A 24,008-nucleotide genomic window follows, 5' to 3' on the forward strand; every position below is an offset into this window, starting at 1 on the left:
GGTTAGGCATTGGTCGTATTCATATTTGAAATGGAGAAAATATTTTATTTTCTCGGAATTATTTTTAATGGTTTCAATTCTTTTGCTAAGTTCTATAAGCATATGCAATTTGCTTCTGTTTTTTATTCTTTTGAAAACGCACGTTTGTCTTCAAAAAATATTATATTAATTATTATTATTATTTTCATATTTTTCGAGGTGTTAATATTAAAAAAAAACTAAAAATAATTATTTTAATATATTTTTAAAAAATACCATGTGCCCACATATTCAAACACTCAGTCTATATCACACAGATCATCTGTATTGGAAGGTTATTCAAGGTAAGAATTTTCTAGTCAAACGGCCTCCTGGCCCTCAATTAAGACAGAGAAAGAGGAATAATTTTGGGGCAATGAACTTGGCTAGAGAGGTACAATATATAGATAGACCAATAATGGAAACAGAAGATGAGATTTTCATCTGACAACAACATGAGAGCCAATATTCAGTCCTTAAGTTCTCTAGCCATAGTTCTGCTGTTCTTAATAATGCTCATTATTATGATCAAACATGTCCACAAGCAGAGAAGATAATTTTTGAGACAGTTCGTAATGCTTCCATGCATGATCCTAAAGTCCCAGGTCGTATCCTTGGGATGTTCTTTCATGACTGCTTCATAAGGGTATGTAATTCCTGTCGTAGCACATGTAAGCATGCGAACAAATGCATGAGCAGTAGTCTTTAGCAAGTAGTAAATGCAGAAAATAGTTTATAGTAAATGATCTAACTGGAATGTTTCTTGATACACAGGGGTGTGATGCATCCATTTTGCTGGATTCTACTCCTGGAAACCAAGCAGAGAAAGATGGCCCTCCCAATCTCTCAGTTCGATCATTCTACGCATCGATGATGCCAAAGCTAAGCTTGAAATGGCATGTCCACACACGGTTTCATGTGAGCCATAGCAGCAAGAGATGTCGTGGCCATGGTAACAAGAAAACAAGCACTTCCGGCATTTTTCTACATGTCCACATATATGATTAAAAATGGACAAGTTTTAGCATAACTTTTCTTTAAAAGGCATTATATTGTTTTGTTTTCTTCTAATATCATCTCTCATGTGATATTGTCATCAGTCTGGAGAACCTTCTTGGAATGTGCTGACAGGAAGGAAAGATGGAAGAATGTCTAAAGCTAATGATACAATTAACTTACCAGCTCCAACCTTCAATGCTATGCAATTAAATCAAAGCTTTGCTAAGAGAGGTCTAGGAGTTAAAGACTTGGTAGCTTTGTCAGGTGGCCACAATTTAGGGTTCTCACATTGCTCTTCTTTCGAAGCTCGACTTCAAAACTTTAGTTCAGTTCATGACATTGATCCAAGCATGAATACTCGGTTTGCTGGGAATCTTAAAAGGAAATGCCCTAAACCAAACAAGGATCACAGTGCAGGAGAATTCTTGGACTCAACCTCATCAACATTCGATAATGACTATTACAAGAGAGATATCGAAGGAAAAGGTATCTTTGGTTCATATCATGCACTGCTTGGTGATTACAGGTAAAGATGGATCAAAGTTTGTTCTTCAGAGAATTTGCAGCTTCAATGATAAAACTTGGAAAAGTCGGGGAGATAAAAAATGGAGAAGTGAGGTTTAAGTGCCGAGTGGTTAATTAATTGAGAGGGAAGTGAGTCAGTTCAAGGCAAAATATTTTCTTTCCTTTGCAGTAGATTTTTTTGGATTGAAAATGGTATTCTAAGTATGTTCTTGTGCTGAGATGCCTCCAACTTTGAATAAAATCAACTATTCCAGTTATAACTTCTTTATTTCTTGGTCAGACATACCATCATATTGTCTTTTTCTTTTTTTCACTCGTAGAGATTAAACAAAATTTCACACAACATTCAAAAATGAAAAATTAGGGTACAATCATTCTTAAAATGATCAGTAGCCTCTATAATTATCACCAAAATCATGAGAAAGGCATGTCAAAATTTGCCATTCATAGGGGAAAGAAAAGACCCATCATCTTTATATTCGAACAAGTTCATTCATGTATGAAACGTTTGTCATCTATAGTCTATAGATATGTGGAAACCATTGTTGTTGCAAAAGTACTAATCATTGCCACATTTTCCAGAACTGGCTCATGAGAAAAGTCAAATATAAAAGGAGTATAAACTTGCGGGCAGCAAATTGTCTCAGGGAATTGCACTAGCACAGCCAAGTACTGACATTTGAATGCAGAGAGAAATGCAAGAACTAAAACAGACTTTCCAATAAAATTGAACATTGAATCTACAGAGAAAATTGAGTCACAGATTTAGTTATAATTCTGAACATGTGCTTTTACCTCTAAATTTGTTTCCAGTTGCTCTTATCCAGGCTCTGTCTTTATCACTATAAGCGTACCCCATGCTTGAAGCCAACAGAATAAAACCTTCATTATTTTCTGTCTTATTGCCACTTTGGACTGTTGCTTGAAGCACAGGCTCTACCAGTAGCGAACGAGTTCCCTCGGGAAGCATCTCCCAAATCTCAGATTCTGCAATATTCATCAATCCATCACATTATTTCAGATTAGAGTAAAACATAGAAGAACATGGCTCATACAAACAAATTTTGGAACGAATACAAGCAGCATTTTCAATATTCTAAATCATTGTTCACCTCAAAAACAAAACTTAAGATGTGCACATGGCAACAAAGGTCTGCACCATTCTATAGAAGAATGAAGAGAAGGGGGGGAGGCAAAAATAATAAGCAAAGGAATATCTATAGCTGACGAAAATTACAGACCTTAATCTTGGCAGAGAAAAGAAGGTTACAAAGCCTAGAATCCATCCTCGTCCATATGAGAATAATTACCTAATACTTCAAGTTTTCTTTTGTGCGGAGCACATTTATATTATAGAGATTATTAGAAATCTAAACTGCTATCTCTCTCAAAGCAGGATTATGTGGACTTATATTACAACTCTTAAATTAAATTCAAGTTGCTGGCAGGATGACAGGAAAGCCAACCAAAAATGCCGTTTTGTTTCTTGCAAATTCTCAGTTTCATGGGGTGGGTCCAGAGAAATGAGAGTAGCTACAAGCTAGTGGGTACTGTAACCTGATCAATGACCAGAACTAAACAGAACAGAAGATGAATCTTAATGTGGGATGCTAATACACAGAGCGGTTCACACACATAGCAAAGCTTGCAGCTCTAGTAATAGTGGAAACTAGTCAGACCATAGCATCCATATAGGAAATAAGAACAATAACAAACTTTGAACATTTTTTTTTATTATTTCTTTCAGGAATTAATAATCCTTGATTGATGAATCGACTTGATCTGTTGATCTGCTAGTCTTCTTCATTTGAGGTTGCTCGGAGACGGGGAGAATTTTGAATACCCTTTCACAATATGTAAACAAGCTGCTATTGGATTCTTACACAATATTTTCTATACAGATTGAACTAATCTAGTATATGCTATATGATCTCCCTCCAAAGCAAAAATCAAATATTATGTTACCTGTAGTCTGAGGAAAATAGAGGGTGTCCTTCACGTCAGACAAGCCAATATTTTCAATCTGTTCCTTAAACCAATCAAGCACTTCATCTTTTGACATCTTATCTGGAGTCTTCCAATATCCACGAACACATAATTCACCTTGAATTGATATCAACTGAGAAATTGAAACAATAAACATAGGTTGATAACTTGAGGACATAAATTCATCATTTTCTTTTGAAACTGACAAACAATATGAGACTAGTAAATAGCAGCTCCCAACTATCGATTCAATTAGAGTAACATACCACAGCTATGGTATTTGTATTGCGCAATAAAATGTATGTTGCCCATGCCAAATCCACCTTCTGAGCATCAGAAATATTCTGGGACATTGCAAAAATTTGCTCGGCATCTTGAGGAAGAGTTCCCTGATCGACTGGAGTAGCACCCTGTGAAAGCTTGCAAGGCATCATGTTAAAGAATCTCTCAACTGTCCAGCAGGAATTAAGAACACAAAGCCATTCAAAAACTGCAAACCAACTAGAATTTGAAGTTCCGCATCTCATCAAGACAAATCTCCTATAAAACCAAAAATCAAACTTTAAAAACACTTGACAAAAGAAAAAAGGTCCGTAAGTTTGGTCATTTTATGCACAGCCTATTAAATGACTAAAAACTAGCTTTAACTGGCAGCACGAAAAAGTTTAATAACAAAAACCGAAATTACCACCTGAAGAATGCCAATCAATGTCTTGAAAATGAGAGCATGAAGCAATGCGAGAGTTAATACAAGTCACAAAACATGTTATCAACAACAGTCATAAATATAGTCTTTAAAGGCCAGAAACCAAACCTATCAACTGAAAAAAATCACTTCAATTCGAAAAGTTGACGACGACAACAACAACAACAACAACAACAAAGCAAACTTAACAAAACAAAACAACATCAAACCTTAAGAAACCTTCCAAAGTACGGAAGTGCAGCAGAGAAAGCAGCCAAAGAAAGTCCTAAAACCTCAGTTCTCTGCACCAAAATCCCAAAAAAAAAATTCAGAAAAATAACAAAAACCCATTTTATAATTTCAAGAAACCAAAACTAAAGTTCAACAAAAATCAATCTTTAATTACCAGCTGTGCTTGAGTGGTGTCTGGAATGGACCCCAGAAAATGATTCAATATCAAAAGGGAACCAAACCCATATCCAATCCATCTTGGTAAGTATGATTCATCCAGTCCAGGTATCCCTTGAGAAGAAGAAAAATTCTTGTCAAATAACTCAAGAGATAAAGTCACTATACATTATAAAAAAGAACCAAAAGGAGAGATTTTTAATCTTTTTCCCCCCACCAAAAGTGAAACGAAGAACAGAGAGATTGAGCTGTTGTTGTTGTTGTCTTTGGCTTTGAGGGTTATCACTGGAAGCACGGATAGCTATGGATTTTCTGGTTTTTTTGGCGCGAAATTGATGGTGGGTTTTTAACTGAATTAGTGGGTGGATGGAAAGACTGCTCATTTTTTTAAGGTTTTTCTGTTTCTTGTTTGGATGTTGGGAAAATGTGGGGTTTTTGTTTATTATATAAAGAGAAATGCATCGCGAGTCCATGGATTTTGGAAGGGGGAGTCTCTCTTTGTTTTGTGACAATTGTAGTTGGGTCGGGTCTGTTTCTCATTTTTAATTGAGCAAGTTACAGTGTTATCAAGCCTAGTTAGAAGAATTTGCTTGGTCGAACATGTTAATTCCATCTATCAGGTTAATTTTGTAATTCATTAATTCTTAATCAAATTAATAAAAAGTCCAACTTTTAAATAAATATATAATTTAATGTGTTTTTTCTTTCTTTCTTCTAGAAACCTTGAATTCATATAAATTAATTCATATGAAATTGACTCTGAGTGGAATCTTATAATTATATTATATCAACAAGAAGATAATAAATGGTAAGGTCAGACCATGGTTTTTATATATTTACAATGTACTCAAAATATTCGGATAAGATTAGAGACTTTTTTCGGTCACGTCTACTCTGATTTTTCTCATGAAAAAAATCATAACTAAAAATATAAAAAATTGCTTTATGAATAATAAATTTCCATTCGTGAATTACAGTAGTTTTAAAAAATAATTTTTAACTGAGTTTTGTTTTGTAAATAATTAAATCTTGCTAGTGTTGTTTTTTTTTATTCGGGTATTTTCACATCATTTTAAAGGGTAAGACTATCTCGTACAGGGTTTGTGGCCGTTCCTTTCAATAAATACATTTTCTGAAAATCATACTTATATTCTCATCTTTGTAAGAATATAATAGTGTTTTAATCACTAGATCAACACTTTATTGGTTTCATAGTGCTATATGAAGAAAGAGAAAAAATAGATAATAACAAAAAATACTATAGAAATTAAGATTTATTGAATTTACATTTTAATTTGGGATTCATTCTTGTTGCTTATATTTTTTAATTCTTTTCTTATTTTATTATTACTTTATAAAGCTTATCGTCACCTTAAAAAAATAAATCCTTGATAACCTTAATCGAAATTAATTAAATCTTGTTAGGAAAAAAAAAACTTAGAGCAAAAAATATAATCGTCAGCTCTAGAAAAGCTGAGATCAGAGAAGATGGGGAGTGGGGTAGCAGGGCTGTGGATGCTCGTACTGTAAAGGGGCCCTGTTATCACCGACTATTCACAGTAAAGCTAAGGGCACGTGTTGGTTAAGGTATGGATGAACATATTCAGTGAACCGGTCGTGTGGTGGCCCAGCGAGCTCCGATATAATGATTCTGAGGAGAAACATCTATTTAGCCCTTATTTCTAACCATATTGTCAATTTAGCATTAAAATGTTTAATTTTATCAATCTTGTCCTAGAGGTAATCGACTTTGCCCCTCTATATGTTTTAAATTGAATTTTAATTGGATCGTCCATGTATAACTGTGCATTGCATTTATATCGATCCTCGTAATATCTAAATTATATTGTTGTTTGACAGGTCAGCATAGTCAAAATTCAATTTAATTTCAAAAATAAATAATATTATTTTAATTTAATATTGTTTTGATAATCCGAATTGACCATTCAACCCCTGACCCACATGCGATTTTTTTTATTCTAATGTCGCCTTGATGAATTCAAGACAACCCACTAACCACTATGGACAGGTGTCGCTTTACTAGAAGAAATAATATGCGTATGGGCAACGGGCTTCTAGAAGTAGACAGGTAAATTAATCGGACGGCTATGATGAATTAACGAGTTGAGGTACAGGCATTTGTTTTATGCTTGTGCACGCGGACCAAACACAGAAGCACTTTTAAGGAAACTAGTTGTCGAGCGTGTTTGGTAGTGTGGTTGCGGGTGCTTTTCAAATAGCTTTTCGTGCCGAAATGCATGCCAATGATGTTTTTTTATTTTTTAAAAATCATTTTTGACATCAGCACATCAAAACGATTCAAAAAGTACAAACCGCACTCACTTTTAGCAAAAAAAAAAAAAAAAATTCAAATTTTAACGAAATGCAGGTACAAACGCAGTAGTCGTGTTCAATTGTGTGTTCAAAGGCATCATTTGGATGCTTAAAGCATGATGCCATGTTAGCAAAAAGAACATTGTAAACTTCTTTTTTAAGCAAAAAACAGAAGGTAGCGTGGAGCCATGAACCCTTATTTTAAACGAGGATACAATTGGAATTTGCCCAAGTCTATGAAAAAGTGTGCTAATGTTAATCAACTAGCTTGGTAGGTAATTTAGAACGCTTAATCTTCTTGTTTAATCTATTTCATTTCACATCCAAACAAGATGTTGGTTGAGAAGATTAAAGATAATTTAATAATTCAGTTAATATGTTGTATAATTGCTCTAACATGTTGTCTAATTTAGTATTTTCTAATTAGTTCATGCATTATTTGAAATCAAATTCACTCTTTATATAACTTGATGACTTGTCGATGCAGAGTCTTTTTCAGGTTGGTTTCTGTAAAAATATTTATTTAATTTGAATAATATTATTTTAATATTTTTCTTAAAAATAATCATCGAAAAAAATGTTATTTCTTCCTATTTTAAAAAATGATTCAAATCCTGGTCCACGTGTTAACTCGTGACTGACTCATTTATCTCACGACTTGGATGATCTGCTTAAAGATCATGTTTGATTTTAAAAGCAAATTTTTTATATTAATCTCGTGCATTTAAATGAATAAATTATATTGGGTACTAAATTTAAAATTCAAACTTAAAAAATATTAAGTGAATGACCAAGCCTCTTTTAAGTGTGTTTTCTAGCACTATTAATGCTTAAAAACTATAATACTCGAGTCCATGGTGTTAATTTTCTTACTCGATAAAAACGTAAATTAGGCAATAAATAATCTCACACGTCACTGTAGTTCAGGGGCTACAATTTGCAAAAACAAACATTTCAAGGGTTGATTGAAATTCAAATCAAAATTATACAGGGAGTGGGGACCAAACGTGAATGTTTTGCTTGCTTTTTATCACACGTGTTAGATCGCACGTGTCAGCGTGTCCATCTCCACCCCTTAACCGTGTGGAGTAAATCTGAAGCTCCGATACTCTACACACTCGCTCTAAAGCAATGATTGCAACCACCCAATCATTTTCAAGCCACGTCACTTCAACTCTCTTTCATTACTTATATGTATATGTATCCATCCGTTTCTCAAATCTTAGCTACACCTAATTATAATAGATTTTTTTATATATGAAAATTTTGCAGGTGAAGTGATCGAGAAGGTTTTCTCTTTCGTTATTTATCATATTTAATCATTGAAATTTGTATTTAAAAGAGGAGTATATTCTTTTGAACATAGTTATTAAATTTGTTTTAAATTGACAAGTAAAAGCATCACTTTCAGGCCACACGAGTTCATTCAGATTAATTTTAAAAAATTAAAAAGTATTTGAATTTTTAATACCTTACATGAATTTTTTTTTAAATAATACATATAAATATAAGCTATAAAAATTATAAAGCATGAAGTATAGTATAATTATCCTACATTGAAAATCTTAATAGACAATTTTTATTAATGTAAACTGTGTAAAATAAATATGAAGTGTCATATATTTATTTCATATCAAAATTTTAAGAAACTATTCATATAGATGCAACTATATATAATTATCGCTAGTTGAAAAATTAAAAAGCAATACATAAAGATGTAGACCATACAAAAGTGTAAGGCATGAAATATAATATAGTTATCACACGCCAAGAAGACAATAAACAATTAACATGAATGCAATCGAAAAAATTAAAAACTTCATGTGGATGTAAGTTGTATATAGTTATTTCACATTAAAAAATTAATAAATAATTAATGTGGATATAAATTATATATAATTATATCAAGATTGAAAAATTAAGAAATATTTTAAGTTAGTGCAGGCTGTATATATAACTATTCCATATAAAAAATTCAGTAATAATTAATGTAGACATAGATTATAAAAAAAATATATACGAAGCTAAACTTGTAAATTAATTTTATGTTCTACGAACTTATTAAAAATATAAAAAATAGGATTTTATACGGGTTATACTAGGTCATCTAAGTTTTAGGATGACCTGCCGAGTCACTCGGATTTAACTAGGTTAATCACAACTTCAAACCCTACCTCTTTAAAACTCAATCAAACTCTGAAATATGTGGGTTTTTATTAAACTTATCGGGTTAAATCGAGTTTTACAATCATGCTTCTAAATAATATTAACGAATCAATATAAGATGGATTCTTAAAATTGTTTGAAAAAGAATAGTTAAATTGATGTATAAGTTAATATAAAAATGATTCTTGATCTTGGAAAAAGAAAACTCTATAAAATTGCAATAATTTAATGACTTCTAGCAAGTATTTTAAATACGCAAATTAAATTTAATCTGCAATAGAATCAACTTGGTGTAATTATTCTATTCAAAGCTACGAAATATATTTTGTTAAAGTATTTAGTGTTTTTCCGGGGGTTTTTGTCTCAAGATTTACTGCTGAGAAAACTTTACTGATACTGTTTTATTAAATTAAACGAGGTGACATTTTGTGACTGGTGTATTATTTATTTTCTGTTTTATAATTATGATTGTATCATATAATATAATAAAATTCACGACACATTGTTTTGAGAAAAATATATATGATATATACCATGTTATTTAGAAGTCAATTTTAATAAAATATTCAAGGAAGATTATCATTATCTGGTAAGACAAGAATTTAATAAATTTACAAGAACAGGTTTATAAAGTTTATGAATTCTCAATTTAGATGACGAGTAGATTCATTTTTAGAGATTAAATTCAACAAATAATTGCAGGAAATTAAATTTTCATAAATGCATTCTAGTTAAGTGTGAAAGCCCTGTCATGAATTAAGTACTTAGACTTGACTTGGTCCTGCTTACATGCCCATGACGGTTAAAAAATAATAATAAAAAGAAAATGTTGAAATTCGACACGTGTACGACTAACCGGAGCACAAAAATTTTAAATTGCTGTATCCAACCACACTAGATATTTGCCTCAAAGAGACCTACCAAAAAGCTCCACATCCTCATCATATACGATACTCAACCTCCAGGATCACCCGATATAATCACGCCACCTCATTCCCAACCTCGAGTCGCCACTGCGCTTTATAAAAACCGACTACTTTACCCACTCCGAAAGCCAACGCGTGTCCATTCTTCACCGGCAAAACCAGTCAACACAACTCGTTCACCAGTACAGCCGGTCACTCCATGCTCTTCAATTCCCGCTAGGTATATAGTCAGTTCCTTCACTTCTCTGCTCTCTCTCTGATTTTCCATTTATGAATTAGCCAAAAAGGTTCTGCGTTTCGCTTTATACAGCTTGTCGTTTCAAGGTCAGTACCTAATTAGTCTTTTTATTTCTTTATTTTTTCTGCAGGAAAAGAAAATATTGCTTGAATTTTTTCAAATTATTTTTGTTAAGTCTTAAGATTTTTGTGATCGATCTCTTGAGCTAAAAAAAACAAAGTGTTTTTGTGTTTTTTCTTTTCTTTTCTCTTTTGATCTTTTGATTTTTAATTGATAATTAAAATTAATTAAGAACTGGGTTTTAATTAAAGTAAGAATTTTTTTGAGTTCTCGATTCTGAATGTGAGTAATTAAGTGGTGGTTAAGCTCGCATAGTTGTCAATACATATACTTAGTGATTATAGGGGTTTTAAGTGATAAAGTTAGTCTTTTTGGGTTTTAGTTGGGTAGTGTAGTTGCTGTAGCTAAAGCTGAGAGCTAAAAAAATTAGGGTTTTTGGGGGATAATTTAGGAAATGAGGTTTTTTTGAGTTGTGATTAAAAGGGGGTTGATTAAAAGATAATTCAATTTGGAGTTCTTTGGATCTTAGTTAGTGTTGCAATTGTTTCTAAATTTAGCTAAAAATAAGTTTGTTTTTTTTTTCCTGCGAGGTAAGTTTGTTCTTGGAATTGTGTTGATTGAGAGTTTTAGTTTTTATTGTTTTTCGTTTTCTAGTGTTGATGTAGAGTTATATTGTTTGTTTTAGATCTCTACAAGAAATTGTTGAAAGCTGAAACAGATCACAAAAATATTGGGTTCAAATCTGGTTGGTGAAGCGTGAATTGTTGATTATATTGTGCAGTCTTTTGTGTTTTTTTTTTTTTGATGTGGGTTTTGGTTTTTTATGTTATTATGACTCAGGAGGTTAAGAATATTTAGTTTTGGAAAAATTGGTCAGGCCTGGCTCTGGAGAGCTACTTAGATTCTGGCCGCCAAGGGTCGGTGCCTGGTATGGCACCTTCTCGAGTGGCTGGAGGTTTAGCCCAATCTTCCTCAAGTTCAGGAATTTTCTTCCAAGGGGATGGGCAGTCCAAGGGTTTAGTTAACTCTCGCTTGAGCTCTTCGTTTGGCAACTCATCAAATTCTATTCCTGGAACTGGGCGACCCATTTTGGGTCCAGTTTCTGGGGACATGAATAATGTGGTTCTGAACAGCGTGGCAAACTCAGGACCGAGTGTTGGGGCAAGTTCTTTGGTGACAGATGCAAATTCAGCACTTTCTGGAGGTCCTCATTTGCAGAGAAGTGCAAGCATTAATACAGAGTCATATATGCGATTGCCAGCATCACCTATGTCTTTTTCATCCAATAATATAAGCATTTCAGGCTCTTCAGTTGTTGATGGGTCCTCTGTGGTGCAGCAGGGCAATCATCAGGACCGAAATGTCCAGCAGGTGCTGCAAAATCAGCAGCAACAACATGGGGCTTCAAGTGCTACATCCTTGCCCACATCACAAATTGGGGGCATGTCACTCCCCTTGGGACCGCGAGGTCAGGGATCCTTCCTTCAAGACCCTAATAATCTATCGCAAGTGCAAAAGAAGCCAAGATTGGATGTCAAGCAGGAAGATATTTTGCCGCAGCAGGTGTTGCAACAACTGCTGCAAAGACAGGACTCCATGCAGTTGCAAAGCCGAATTCCACAGCTACAAAACATGTTTCAGCAACAGAGACTGAGGCAACAACAGCAAATTCTCCAATCCATGCCACCATTGCAGAGAGCCCAATTACAGCAGCAGCAGCAGCAGCAGCAGCAGATGCAGTTGAGGCAGCAAATGCAACAGCAGGCCATGCAACCAGCATCTTCCCTGAAGCGTCCCTTTGATGGGGGTATCTGTGCTCGTCGGTTGATGCAATATCTATATCATCAACGACAACGCCTTGCAGTAAGTTCTTGCTTTTGTTTGATAACTTTGTAGCATGTATCTTTTTTTTGGTGTTGCTAATTTGCACGGCATTTTTTTTGTACTTTTTCTTGTTTTCCTAGGTAAATATGTATGCTCATATATTTATGGCCCGATATATAAATTAATTTTAATTAAGTGGTTACTGAAGCATAAATGAGTTTGTAATGTACTTCTATTATTTTAACAGGAGAACACTATTGCATATTGGCGGAAATTTGTGGCAGAGTACTATTCTCCACGTGCAAAGAAAAGGTGGTGCTTGTCATTATATGACAATGTTGGGCATCATGCGCTCGGTGTTTTCCCCCAGGCATCTATGGTTAGGATTTTTTTTTGGACAGTTTTTCTATTTGGTTTTTACCTAATAAGTCATTGGGCTTCATATTGATATAAGTGCATGGATTCCTTTTATTTTTTCTGATGTTGCATGTGTTAGTTTTTCCATTTCTTCATGGTCAAATGTTGGTTGAAAGCAAATGCAAAATATAGCAGCTTCAGTAATCACTTGTTTCTTTATGGACATTATATTGACATCACCTGCATATAATAGTCCTTTTGTTTCTTTTATCTTATTTTTCAGGAGGTGTGGCAGTGTGACATTTGCGGCTCTAAGTCTGGAAGAGGTTTTGGTAAGGGAGTTTAGATGCTTTGTAGTAATGGCTGTTGTTCCTCAACAAGATCATTCCCATACTGTAATTCTTGAAACGTTTTCACATAAAGAATGACATTGAAAACCAGTGACTTGATTTTAGTAGGAATTGCATGTTAGAGAATAATCTAGCACCTTAAGTTTACGGAATCCTTTTACTTTGTGCAAGAATTTTTTGTAATTTGAGTATCTTGTGTAAACTTGCTGTCAAACTCTGTCCACTCTTTGAGTTGATCAAACACAATTTTATGAAAGTCAATACAATATGCATAGGTAAATAGAAGACAAAAAAGCATGATCTCAACCTCAATTTTCTTTTGGGGAACTATTGCTCTTCTATTGGAGTGTTAATGCAAAAAAATGGAATAATCTTGCATCTTGACTTACAATTTTTTTTTCACATACAAATTGAGAATTCATATTCCCATTGGCCATCAAGTACTTGTGTTGACATGAAATGATACGATACAGGCCTGGGTTCCAAATCTGGATCTCTGGGGGTGAAGAATTGGAACATGGCAAGACTGATACACTTTTGACACTTAACAATTGTTTCTGGTCTAATATTTTACCTGTCCACCTTTTATCCCTTATTTTTATCCAGGTGTTTTCTCCTGGTATGTTCTTTGTGCACTTGTATATTATCTATACAATCTGCTGTGAGGGAACATAATATATCATTCGTGAAAAGGAATGGAACATATCTGGGTGGTTCCATTTTCTGGATCTTTATTTTCCTTGGTTCTGGATAAGCCCACAGTTTTAAATTCTCACTGGTCTCTTTTAAGTTGACTTGTTTCAGAGCTTTTATGGCGGTTTGTTGTGCTATCTTCTAGCCACCTTTTTTTAGGTCATTAAATTCAAATATGTAGATTTTGGTTGATGAAAAAAGTATAAACATCATCAAAGAGCCATCTGCAGCTTGTTAGCTACAAAACAAAGAGAAAAAAAAGAAGCTAAAATGTATGTTTTGGTTCTATTCAACAGATGTTCTTGATTGGAATGTTAACATGATAACATATTGATTCCATATTTTTTGTTAGCCATAAAAATACTCCTTTGGCCACTATCCAGATTCTGTTCAACACCAACTTAGGCATTACTGCTATAACTCAAGCATCCTTATGATTCATTTATTCTGGAGATATAACTGCGTATGCTATTGGGAATGTTTTGCAGAGGCAACTTTCGAAGTACTCCCTAGACTTAATGAAATCAAGTTTGGAAGTGGTGTCATTGATGAGCTTTTGTTTTTGGACATGCCACGTGAATTTAGATTGTCTTCTGGAATAATGATGCTGGAGTATGCAAAAGCAGTTCAAGAGAGTGTATATGAGCAACTTCGTGTTGTTCGTGAGGGTCAGCTTCGTGTTATATTCACCCAGGACTTAAAGGTCAATACGATAACTGTTTCTTATACAAGTATTGACATTTTCTAAATTTCCTAATAACATGCCAGTACTTCTATTCATTTTAGATACTGTCTTGGGAATTTTGTGTACGTCGTCATGAAGAACTTCTTCCACGGAGGGTGGTTGCGCCACAGGTATTCTGTTTGAAACATCATGTTCATTAAAAGTTCCACTAGTTCTTTGTTTTCGTGGAGGAATGCTTCCTAGAGATGAATACATTGTTGTTACCCCGCCAGAGAAAAGCATGGGAAAACAAATAGAAAAATAGAGGGCACAATGATGTCTTGTCTCATAGCTTGGTTGTTAATTGGATTATGTGGCCGTGAACACTCTTAATCTGTGAAGCAATTCAAAAGATAAGTGTGGTTGATCTTCTATAACAGCTATGAAGTTTTCGATAAGAATTACTGGATTCAACATCAGTTATCAGTGTGATTTGAGCCTCGGATTTTGAAGATTCTAGTTATATTTTTAACTTATAAATACCTGGATGCTTTTGCAGGTGAATCAGTTGCTCCAGGTTGCACAGAAATGTCAGAGCACAATCGCTGAAAGTGGATCTGACGGGGTTTCTCAACAGGATTTGCAAACAAACAGCAATATGTAAGTAAATGAGCATTCACTCAATTCTTTCCTAATAAATTGGGTGCTGCTTATGCAATCTTTCTGGCTGAAGCTCTTTGACTGAAAACACAAGTGACTAGGTCCTCACAGATCACATCCTTGAGGCTTTATGTCCAGAAATAAAAAAAAGCATTTGTTATGTGCCTGGAGTTGTGATGGACAAGAACTTCCTACTTGCTAAGTTGTTTTGCTAACTCAGCCCCTCTGCCTCTTACGATATAATAAGTGTTCGATGTATCTAATGTTGATCCTGCTCAAATGGAAGTTGTCGACTGAGGAATTGATTATGTCCTTGAGCATTTTGGATGAAGTCTCAAGATTTGAATCTGTATACTAGAACTTGCAGCTGTGACTGTTACCATTCTAGACTGTGGCCCTCTTGTATCTTTATGTTTTGGTGGAGCATAAAATCATGCAGCTCTCCTTGGGCATGGCATTCATAAAACACCCTGTCCCAACTCTTGAATGAGCTTTAATTGCTAAGGGTACATTATTTTGGTAGTTTCATTTACTCTGTATTTTGAATTTCAACAGAAGGCTATATCAAATATGATGTTAATATTTGGTTTGCACAGGATTGGATTATAACTACGGTTAGTTAATACTAATCCACTGTTGATTTTTTTAAGGGTTCTGACGGCTAGTCGCCAGCTTGCGAAGAGTTTAGAGTTGCAGTCGCTGAACGATTTGGGTTTTTCCAAAAGATATGTCAGGTGTCTGCAGGTATAACTTTCACTCTTTCTGGATCTGAATTTCTGTATTGATAGAAAACTTTGATCTATGTTTTATGATTTCTTTCTCCAATTTATTACAGATCTCTGAGGTTGTCAACAGCATGAAGGATCTGATTGATTTCTGCCGGGAGCAAAAAGTTGGGCCTATTGGTAATTTCCTTTTGTGGCTGGTGTTACTATATTTATCTGTTTTTACCTATATATTATGGCTTCATTTCTGGACCTGCCATATTCTAGGAAGTTCCTTGGGAATAATATATTGTTATAGTTAATATCTAGTTATAGTTAAAAAATATTAAGTTATGCATGTCAGTTCTTTCTCAAGTTTAATATCTAGTTATAGTAAAAAAAAATTAAAAAATGCGAGCGCATGTCTGTTTTGGCTTCTACTTTCTTCTGTTATTATTTGTCATGGTTTGTGTTGTAATTTTCATTAGTTTCAAAGGTTTTTTCATGTGGGCATATTTATCTGCTGCTAGGAATTTCTTTTCTTTTCTTTTTTCTTTTTCTTTTTTCATATAACATCTTCTAATGTTTGCATTTTATCAACATGAAGGTTGCACCTCCAATGATTTTTTATCAGACACTGGCCCTGTTCTGTTTCATTTCTCTTATATTTGATCAATATATTTATTTTAGACAGCTAAAAGTTGTGGTTCATTTTTGTGCACCTTGACTATTCTGCTTTGTTTTTCCTTTGCCTGCTAATTTTTGCTACAAGAGAAAACCATTGTTTTGCTCATAATGTGCATAGAGACCTGATGTGGACCATTGTCTGCAGAGGGCTTGAAAAGTTATCCTCGGCATGCGACTGCAGCTAAGCTTCAGATACAGAAAATGCAGGAAATGGAGCAGTTAGCTAGTGTTCAAGGTCTGCCAACTGATCGAAACACCCTCAACAAGCTAATGGCGTTACATCCTGGAATAAACACCCATGTGAATAGCAACCATCAAATGGTTGGTCGAGGTGCTTTAAGTGGTCCAGCACAGGCTGCTTTGGCATTAACAAACTTCCAGAATCTGCTCAGGAGGCAGAACTCAATGAATTCAAACTCCAGTTCACAACAGGAGGCTGCTTCACCATTCAATAATTCTAATCAGAGTCCATCCTCAAACTTTCAAGGAACCGCTAACTTCATACCTGGATCCATGCAGAACTTGCCTGTGAGTGGCTTTTCTAGTCCACATCTACCTCCCCAACAGCCCCAGCAGATGCAGCAGCGCTCGTTGAGCTCTAATAGCTTACTCCAACAGAGCATTCCACAGTCCTCCCAAGGCAACCAGGCCTTGCAACCACACATGATCCAGCAGCTGTTGCAGGAAATGTCCAATAACAGTGGGGGAGGAGTCCAACAACATCCCCTCTCTGGACAGAGTGGGAATGGTGGCATGACAAGGAGTGGATTGGGTTTTGGAAGCAACACTTTGGCAACACCTCCAACTGCTTCCACTGTGTCTGTAGGTGCAGGAGGACTTGCACCAAGCCGGAGCAACAGTTTTAAAGCCGTTGCAAACAGTGATTCTTCAGCAGCTGGTGGCAACAGTGGGTTTAACCAGAAAGTGCTAGATTTGCCTCCAAATCTTCATCTGCAGGACGACCTGGTTAGTGATATTGCCCATGAGTTCACTGAAAATGGTTTTTTTAACAGTGACCTTGATGATAACATGGGTTATGGTTGGAAGGCGTGACTAACAGGGTTGGACCAGTTGCTTGCTCTCAAATGAGCGAGTGTTGGCCATCTGTATTTGTACAGAATATTCAAATAGCTGCTTCCCCCCACCCTGTCTCCAGCTTTTCTAATGATGGGATTTGTTGCAACATACCAGGGACTTGTACTTCAGTAGGTAATTAGGTTTTTTCTATTTTTGTTTTTTTGGCCTTCTCCCTTTTCTTTTGAGGGTTTTTTTTTTTAATCAAGTCAATGCAAGTGTATTCTATTGAACGAAAAACTGGAACAGCTAATGTGATATCTAAATGAGTTCTCCATATTGTATTTAAAGCTTCTCATGAACTGAACAGCTTATCCAAATTTGGTTCGTGATGATGTTCACATGCCATTTTACAATGCTGTTACATTAATTATTGATAGGGCTACAAAGATGGTGTTTTAGGCAGGGAAACATAAAGAAGAGGGGGGATTAGGGCAGCTTCGGCTTCTTGCATGAAAACCCTAGAGAAATCAACCTGCACTTAAACTAATAATGATTCTTCTATTCCGGTGCCCTTCAAGCTCTCCTCGTTTACTAGTGCTGGAACAGGAAGAATCCTGGGCCACAACCTTTATGACTTGAGCCACTTCCCCTGTCTAGGTGGATTGCCATAGTCTTGCTAATTGGTGCAAAATTAATCCCAGCTTGCGTCGAACTATGTTCATTACTTCTATGATTGATCTATGGAGATGTGAAGGCCTTGGAAAGTGATTGTCATTTATGGGGAATGGCCGCTGTGTTTGTCATTTGTGACCAAAATCCATATCAATCTTGTCCCATTCCATATGCGTGGAGCTTTCCAACTCCATGGAAGAGTCCTCTACCTCTCTTTTGTCGGCAACATTTCATCCGTTTTCTAGGAGTTGGGCCGACACTTAAGTATTGGATCCAAATCGTGAACATATCAATTCCATTTTTTTATATTAAATATATTTATTAAAGCGACTCGAGTTAACCAGTTGAATTCACGATCTAGATCTTAAAACCAAGAGAACCTCATGAAAAACAAATCAATTAAAAAAAAGAACATAAAAAATAACCCAAGTCAATTCATCAAACCTATGACCCGGGTCTTCAGACCGAGATAACTTCATAGAAAAAAAATGACCTCATTTAACCTGGGTTAACCTTCCAAATTTGCGACTTTGATCATAAGATTGAGATAACCACATAGAGCAAATCATAACAAATTATAAAAGTTCAATTCTCAATCACTCATGTCGAACCTAATATTGAATGATAAAATTTGTAAAATTTTTAATTAAAAAATAACACAAAAAATGAGCTAAGTCAACTTGGGTTAACTCATTAAGCACTATTTTCGAGTCATGAGATCGAGATAACCTAATAAAAAGAAAATCAAAATAAATCATAAAATTTAATTCCCAATCAAACACAATATTAAATGATAAAATTGAAAAAAAAGCCAATTAAAAAAACCGAGCCAATGGGTTAACTCTCCAAACTTGCAACTCGGGTCATGAAACGAGGACAACCCAATAAAAAAAATCCAATATTGAGGGACGGGGGACCCATAAACCGGGTCATGAGACCGAGATAACTTCTTAGAAAAAAATAAAAAAAAGACCCGATTTAACCAGGGTTAAAATGCAAAAACTAGCAACCTTGATCGCGATACCAAAATATCCCCATAGAAAGCAGATCAAAACAGACTATAAAGCTCAATTTTTAATTGACTTAGTGTTGAATAATAAAATTTTTAAAAAACACTCAATTAAAAATAAGATAAAAAAATAATCTGTGTCTATTCGGGGTTAATCCTTTAAGTACCATTCTCGAGCCATGGGGTTAAAATAACATAATAAAAAGTAAATAAAACAAATCATGAAGTCTAATTTTGAATTATTCTAAAATTAATTGATGAGATTGAAAAAAATAATTAAAAAAACTCGAGTCAATCGGGTTAATCCGCCAAACCAAGTTAATCTACTAAACTTATAATATATGTTACAAGAGTGTGAGAACTTAATAAAAAAACAAATATTTGTTTTTAAAAAAATAATAAAAAAACTATTAAAATAAATAATAATATGTGAGAAAAGGTAGAATAAAACCCTTTATCTTTTAGTATATAGTTAATAATTAATGGCACGATTTCTCCACATGTGTAGATGTGATGGCCACATTATGTCTCTTGACGAGTATAAAATAAAATACTCATCGCCCTTTTTTCTTAACAAAAAACAAGTTGCAGACTGACAAACTTCTTTCTACCTTCCGTTCTCAAATCATAGACTGAAAATCCTTCAATATTTTTTTAAAAAAGAAACACGATCGATGGAGTCTTCTAAAAGAGAGCAAAAAAAGAGGGTCAGAATGATGTGTCAAATTATTTTCAGAGGTGGAGTGGTGGGGACAAATGGCTAAGCCCTAACTCTTCTGTGGATAAGAACGGCAACATAGCATAAATGTGGCAGAAGAACTGTCTTCCTGCTTAGCAGTCAGTCACCATACTCGTACTCATTGCTGTCATGCCCAAATTTGAAGACATGACATGACCCAGTAGGCCTCGACTGCCCACCAAGCTCAGTGGAATCCCCTTGAAAACAACAACTTATCGGATAAAGAAACCATATATATATATATATATATATATATATATATATATATATATTTGCTCCAGAAGGTGAGTTCATGATTTTGTTGCCTCAAATTCATTGGCCTGTGAATCTTTTCACAACAAAAGTGCAAAAGAGAGCAGCTGGTGATTAGCACGAGTGGATTAGGAGGTGTGAGGTATCCCCTTAATATATCTACAGCTCAGCATACTGTTCTGCAATACAACCATCCTTCATGATTTTGTCACAAATTAACAAATGAAGATCAATCCAATTTACATTGCCTTGCTATATAATATTACAATACTCGTGGACTACAAAAAAAACAACCCACCGTCTTCTTTTGTTAGCTAGAGCTGTCTCCTAATATATATATATATATATATATATATATATATATATATATATATATATATATATATATATATCTCGTATGTGAATCTCACCATTTCTATCTACAAGGATACAATTTGCCTAAAATTGCTTCAACTTTTCTCTGAATTCACCAGGGCATATTAACACAGAGTCTAAGCACACGCCACCTTTTGTATGTGTACAATCAATCTGCATCATGGAAAATCTGAGCTTCAATGGTGCAGTATTTGTGCTGTCAACAACAAAGTCACCAGCATGGTAATGCCCCCAATTTCCTTGTTGATGCAAGTAGCATTCCGATGACGCTTGCTGGCCATTCGATGTCGAAAGCTGGAATCGAACCGGCTTAATGTCCCAACCATGAACTCGATCGACGTTGCAGGTTCGTCGGCCGAGTTTTTTCGAGGTCTTGCCTAGTTGAAGCCTGAAGAATAGGCTATATGTTCCTGCCGGAAACTCAAACTCTAATTCTCCCCCGACTTCGAACCACCATATTTGTTGAAGATATGCAATTGTGTTGAATCTACATGTCGTCAAAAACATTGTGTTATACATTAGCGCTTGCATTTATGCAACTTTCATGATCCATATACAATATCCCAAATCCTCAGGGAAATCACCACAGCAACATCATACTTGTCTAATCAATCATGAACAAATTAAGGTGATAGTAAAATTGTTTATGGTTAAATATTTATTAGATTGAAAACTCTTAGTGGAAGACATGTTCCATACACACAAGGCATCTGCCAAGAAAAAAGAAGGACAAAAAATATTTAATTCCTCAAAGCCCACAAGACAAGCAATCCAATAATTGAATGATTGGAATAAAGTCTTCAAAAATTTTTCATCTTTTGAATTAGTATTTGCAAGTCATTGTTACTTATTGGTCAACTGTTTGCATTATTTTCCGGGGATTAATTGGCTAGAAGAATTTAAAACCCACCCATCAAGGAAAGGTCTGGTCCCCTTTTTATTTCACAAATAAACAAATAATTTTATTTTCATAGCTGAGATTTTTATCTTGAAATTAGATTTGAAAGGTTGCTGAGCCAATAGCTGATATTTTTTTTAGATATTTTGCAAAAATAATAATTTTATTGAGGCCATGAAAAAGACATTGCAATAATATTTCATCTTCAAGGGAAAAAAGAGATACAATTCATGAAAATTCAGTAAATAAAAAGTGTACAACCAATTATGGAATATGTGTGTGAAAATTTAGCATATTGTTTTTTTATGTGGGATTTAAACCCAAAAATCCCACAAGTTTTACTGATCATGCACCATAAATACCAATGATAAATCTTGGAAAATCTTTTTATTTGGGGTTTTTTCTCAAATTAAAATTAATACATCTTAATAATATAATCAAGAAATACTAATAAACCCTAACCATCCAAAAAAATAAATAAAAATAAAACATTTCAACTATGTAAATTCCATCCAAATATATATGCAGCCACAAAAAGATAAGAGAAACTAAAAAAAAAAACAAAATAAATAAATCAAATGAATATATAAATCTCTGATCACCTGGATTCTTCAGATGAAATATGATTCCAATATCTTCGATCATCAATCCCAGTTATCCTTAATGCCTTGTAAGAAACAGCCACACAAATCTTGCCACTACTTTTATCCAACCACACTTGCTGTAGAGATTAATCCACAAGAAAATTTAATTGTCATTAAAAAAGAGATATAGTACATAATTAATTAATAACTCCTTTAATTTGCAGTATTTCTTTTCTTACAAAATTCTTTACCTTGGCGCCATTGTCAAAGCAATTAGGTCGACACAATCTTGCATAGATCTCTTTCTTGCTCAAACTCTCTGGACTTTGGCCTAAAACTTTCTCGACAAGAAACTTATAGTTTGATGGAAGCTTAGTTTCCCACACAAAATCAGCCAAAGAAGCACCATGAAAAGTCTTGTTCAACTTGGCTAGTTTGCATATCTCAGGAGGATCCAGGTACATAAAAATGGAAGAAACACAACTTTCTGGGACATCATCAAGACTAGGTCTTGATGGAGAAGAACCCGAACCTCCCTCGCTTTCCAAGGCCAAACTAGATGACCCAGCCCCCATAAAGAAAAACAAAGAATTCAAGAAAAAGAAACAACGAGATATATATGTCCTACAATATCAAGGAATTTGAAGTGTTTAAAGGTAGAGGAGGAGGTGATAAGTTCTTTGGGAAACTGGAGGAGAGATTGAAGAAAGATCATGCGTCACCATTTTCTTCATGTGTGAGGGAGGCAGTGGATTTTGGGTTTTAAGAGAGACTGAGAGAGAGAGAGAGAGAGAGAGAGAATAGATTAGTAGTAAAAGGGGAAAAGAAGAACAGTGAAATTGAAAAATCTTCTTCTTCTTTTTTTGTTAAAAAAAAAGAATAAAAAAGGTTGAATAAGCAAAGGATCAGAGGCTGTAACAGGGACGTGTACATGAGTGTGCATGGAATATATATATATATATATATATATATATATATATATATATATATATATATATATATTGGGTGGGGGAATAGGATATCATATTGGTGTCCACACACGGTTTTGTGGCGTGTGGGAAACCTAGCCAATCCATGATCGGAAGAATATTGAATTTATTAATGTATATTTGTGTGTATATTCAAATATTTGAGCAATTAACTTTGAGGAATAAGTTGTAAAACCTAGTTGAATTCTCGAAGGTTGAACCTTATTTTAATTCTTTTAAAATCTTAAAAATTTTTAATTATGTCACGTAATAAGTTTAACAAAATTAACTTGATTTAATATAAAATTTAATTTGAAATAGGTTCCTAATCAACGAATCATTAAATTAACATTTTGTTTTTTATATTTATTAATATAAAATGAGTCTTAATATATTTAATTAAATACATGCATAGATCTTTTTATTTATAATTGTTTTAAAAAATAACATTTAAAAAACTTGCATATTTTTTTTAACATTTAATATAAAAGAGGCTTGTTTTTTTTTTAAAAAAAATATCATATGAAAGGGATAAATATTTGATTTTTCTTAAATGCTGGGAATGTTCTCTCGTTCATGGTTATCGATCCCATCTTTACTCAACAGGTTGCCTTGAAGAATTCAAGATTTAATTAAAACTAAATTGGTCAAATTTTTAGTTAAATTAATTAAATTATTGGCTCCATTCAATTTATTTAACCCAAAGATATTTCTAATGACTTGATTAATTGGTTAAATCTAACCTAACTTTAGTCGAGTTAACATCAAATTAAAAATACATTATTATTTTAACAAAAACAATTAACCCCAATTAATTAAAGAGTTAATCCAGTAACCTAATAACCCCAATTGTTTTTCACATCTGTTTTCGAATCGAATCTCGCAACAATACTCCCATTTCATGCCATGCGTTGTCTTTACGAAGGGATAGAGTGGTGAAAATTACAAACTTTTGAATGCAATTGGATTGATCCAAATTAATGATTTATCAACCACCCTATATTAATTATCATTTAGACCACCCCGTGGCTACTCTTTGAAGACAGTTTATTTGCTAATTAATTAATTAGTATAATATTTACTTGATTTGATAGCAGGATATATGTTTAAACAATAATTAACTCCCACATGTCCTGACAAAGAATGCGTGCTTGCACGACATTAATTGGTCTAAAATTAAACTACCATTACATGTTGGACATTGGGGTGT

The 24,008-nt window shown here is 34.2% G+C and overlaps 3 protein-coding genes and 1 pseudogene across 5 annotated transcripts; 2 read left to right on the forward strand and 2 right to left on the reverse strand.

Moving 5' to 3' along the window:
- The first annotated feature begins 256 nt into the window (after window positions 1-256).
- LOC133675382 (peroxidase 66-like) lies at window positions 257-1,796 on the forward strand (annotated as a pseudogene).
- A 352-nt stretch (window positions 1,797-2,148) lies between these two features.
- LOC133675404 (protein COFACTOR ASSEMBLY OF COMPLEX C SUBUNIT B CCB2, chloroplastic) lies at window positions 2,149-5,173 on the reverse strand. Its single transcript, XM_062096771.1, has 6 exons — window positions 4,839-5,173; window positions 4,620-4,735; window positions 4,444-4,515; window positions 3,795-3,938; window positions 3,508-3,661; window positions 2,149-2,529 (listed from the first exon to the last, which is right to left on the reverse strand). The coding sequence occupies exons 1-6, from the start codon at window positions 5,092-5,094 to the stop codon at window positions 2,312-2,314; spliced, it is 960 nt and encodes a 319-aa protein (XP_061952755.1). The 5' UTR covers window positions 5,095-5,173; the 3' UTR covers window positions 2,149-2,311.
- Window positions 5,174-10,228: 5,055 nt separating this feature from the next.
- LOC133675308 (probable transcriptional regulator SLK2) lies at window positions 10,229-17,648 on the forward strand. Of its 3 annotated transcripts, XM_062096650.1 has the most exons (11): window positions 10,231-10,371; window positions 11,031-11,090; window positions 11,186-12,208; window positions 12,417-12,548; window positions 12,810-12,858; window positions 14,058-14,272; window positions 14,356-14,424; window positions 14,793-14,893; window positions 15,544-15,637; window positions 15,729-15,798; window positions 16,430-17,648. In XM_062096650.1, the coding sequence occupies exons 3-11, from the start codon at window positions 11,276-11,278 to the stop codon at window positions 17,335-17,337; spliced, it is 2,571 nt and encodes an 856-aa protein (XP_061952634.1). In that variant the 5' UTR covers window positions 10,231-10,371; window positions 11,031-11,090; window positions 11,186-11,275; the 3' UTR covers window positions 17,338-17,648. The 3 variants fall into 3 exon arrangements, with proteins under 3 accessions (XP_061952633.1, XP_061952634.1, XP_061952635.1); XM_062096649.1 differs by lacking the exon at window positions 11,031-11,090 and having other exon boundaries at window positions 10,229-10,371; XM_062096651.1 differs by lacking the exon at window positions 11,031-11,090 and having other exon boundaries at window positions 10,250-10,371; window positions 11,223-12,208.
- A 2,500-nt stretch (window positions 17,649-20,148) lies between these two features.
- On the reverse strand, window positions 20,149-22,709 carry LOC133675010 (F-box protein PP2-A14). Its single transcript, XM_062096273.1, has 3 exons — window positions 22,082-22,709; window positions 21,849-21,967; window positions 20,149-20,835 (listed from the first exon to the last, which is right to left on the reverse strand). Exons 1-3 carry the CDS (start codon window positions 22,403-22,405, stop codon window positions 20,412-20,414), a joined length of 867 nt encoding a protein of 288 aa, XP_061952257.1. The 5' UTR covers window positions 22,406-22,709; the 3' UTR covers window positions 20,149-20,411.
- Window positions 22,710-24,008: the final 1,299 nt, after the last annotated feature.

This window comes from Populus nigra, chromosome 16 (assembly GCF_951802175.1).
Source record: "Populus nigra chromosome 16, ddPopNigr1.1, whole genome shotgun sequence".
Classification (NCBI taxonomy): domain Eukaryota; kingdom Viridiplantae; phylum Streptophyta; class Magnoliopsida; order Malpighiales; family Salicaceae; genus Populus; species Populus nigra.

Bases quoted from the DNA above. Each gene is read 5' to 3' on its own strand.
- LOC133675010 (XM_062096273.1), bottom strand. From the start codon at position 22,405: ATGGGGGCTGGGTCATCTAGTTTGGCCTTGGAAAGCGAGGGAGGTTCG. The intron at 21,968-22,081 runs GTAAAGAATTTT...TAATCTCTACAG, and splicing joins GCTTTGACAATGGCGCCAAG to CAAGTGTGGTTGGATAAAAG. The intron at 20,836-21,848 runs GTGATCAGAGAT...GACGACATGTAG, and splicing joins ATTTCATCTGAAGAATCCAG to ATTCAACACAATTGCATATC.
- LOC133675404 (XM_062096771.1), bottom strand. From the start codon at position 5,094: ATGGACTCGCGATGCATTTCTCTTTATATAATAAACAAAAACCCCACA. The intron at 4,736-4,838 runs GTGGGGGGAAAA...CTTCTTCTCAAG, and splicing joins TGTTCTTCGTTTCACTTTTG to GGATACCTGGACTGGATGAA. The intron at 3,939-4,443 runs GTTTGATGTTGT...AAGCTTTCACAG, and splicing joins ACTTTGGAAGGTTTCTTAAG to GGTGCTACTCCAGTCGATCA.
- LOC133675308 (XM_062096649.1), top strand. From the start codon at position 11,276: ATGGCACCTTCTCGAGTGGCTGGAGGTTTAGCCCAATCTTCCTCAAGT. The intron at 12,209-12,416 runs GTAAGTTCTTGC...TTATTTTAACAG, and splicing joins ATCAACGACAACGCCTTGCA to GAGAACACTATTGCATATTG. The intron at 14,425-14,792 runs GTATTCTGTTTG...ATGCTTTTGCAG, and splicing joins GGAGGGTGGTTGCGCCACAG to GTGAATCAGTTGCTCCAGGT.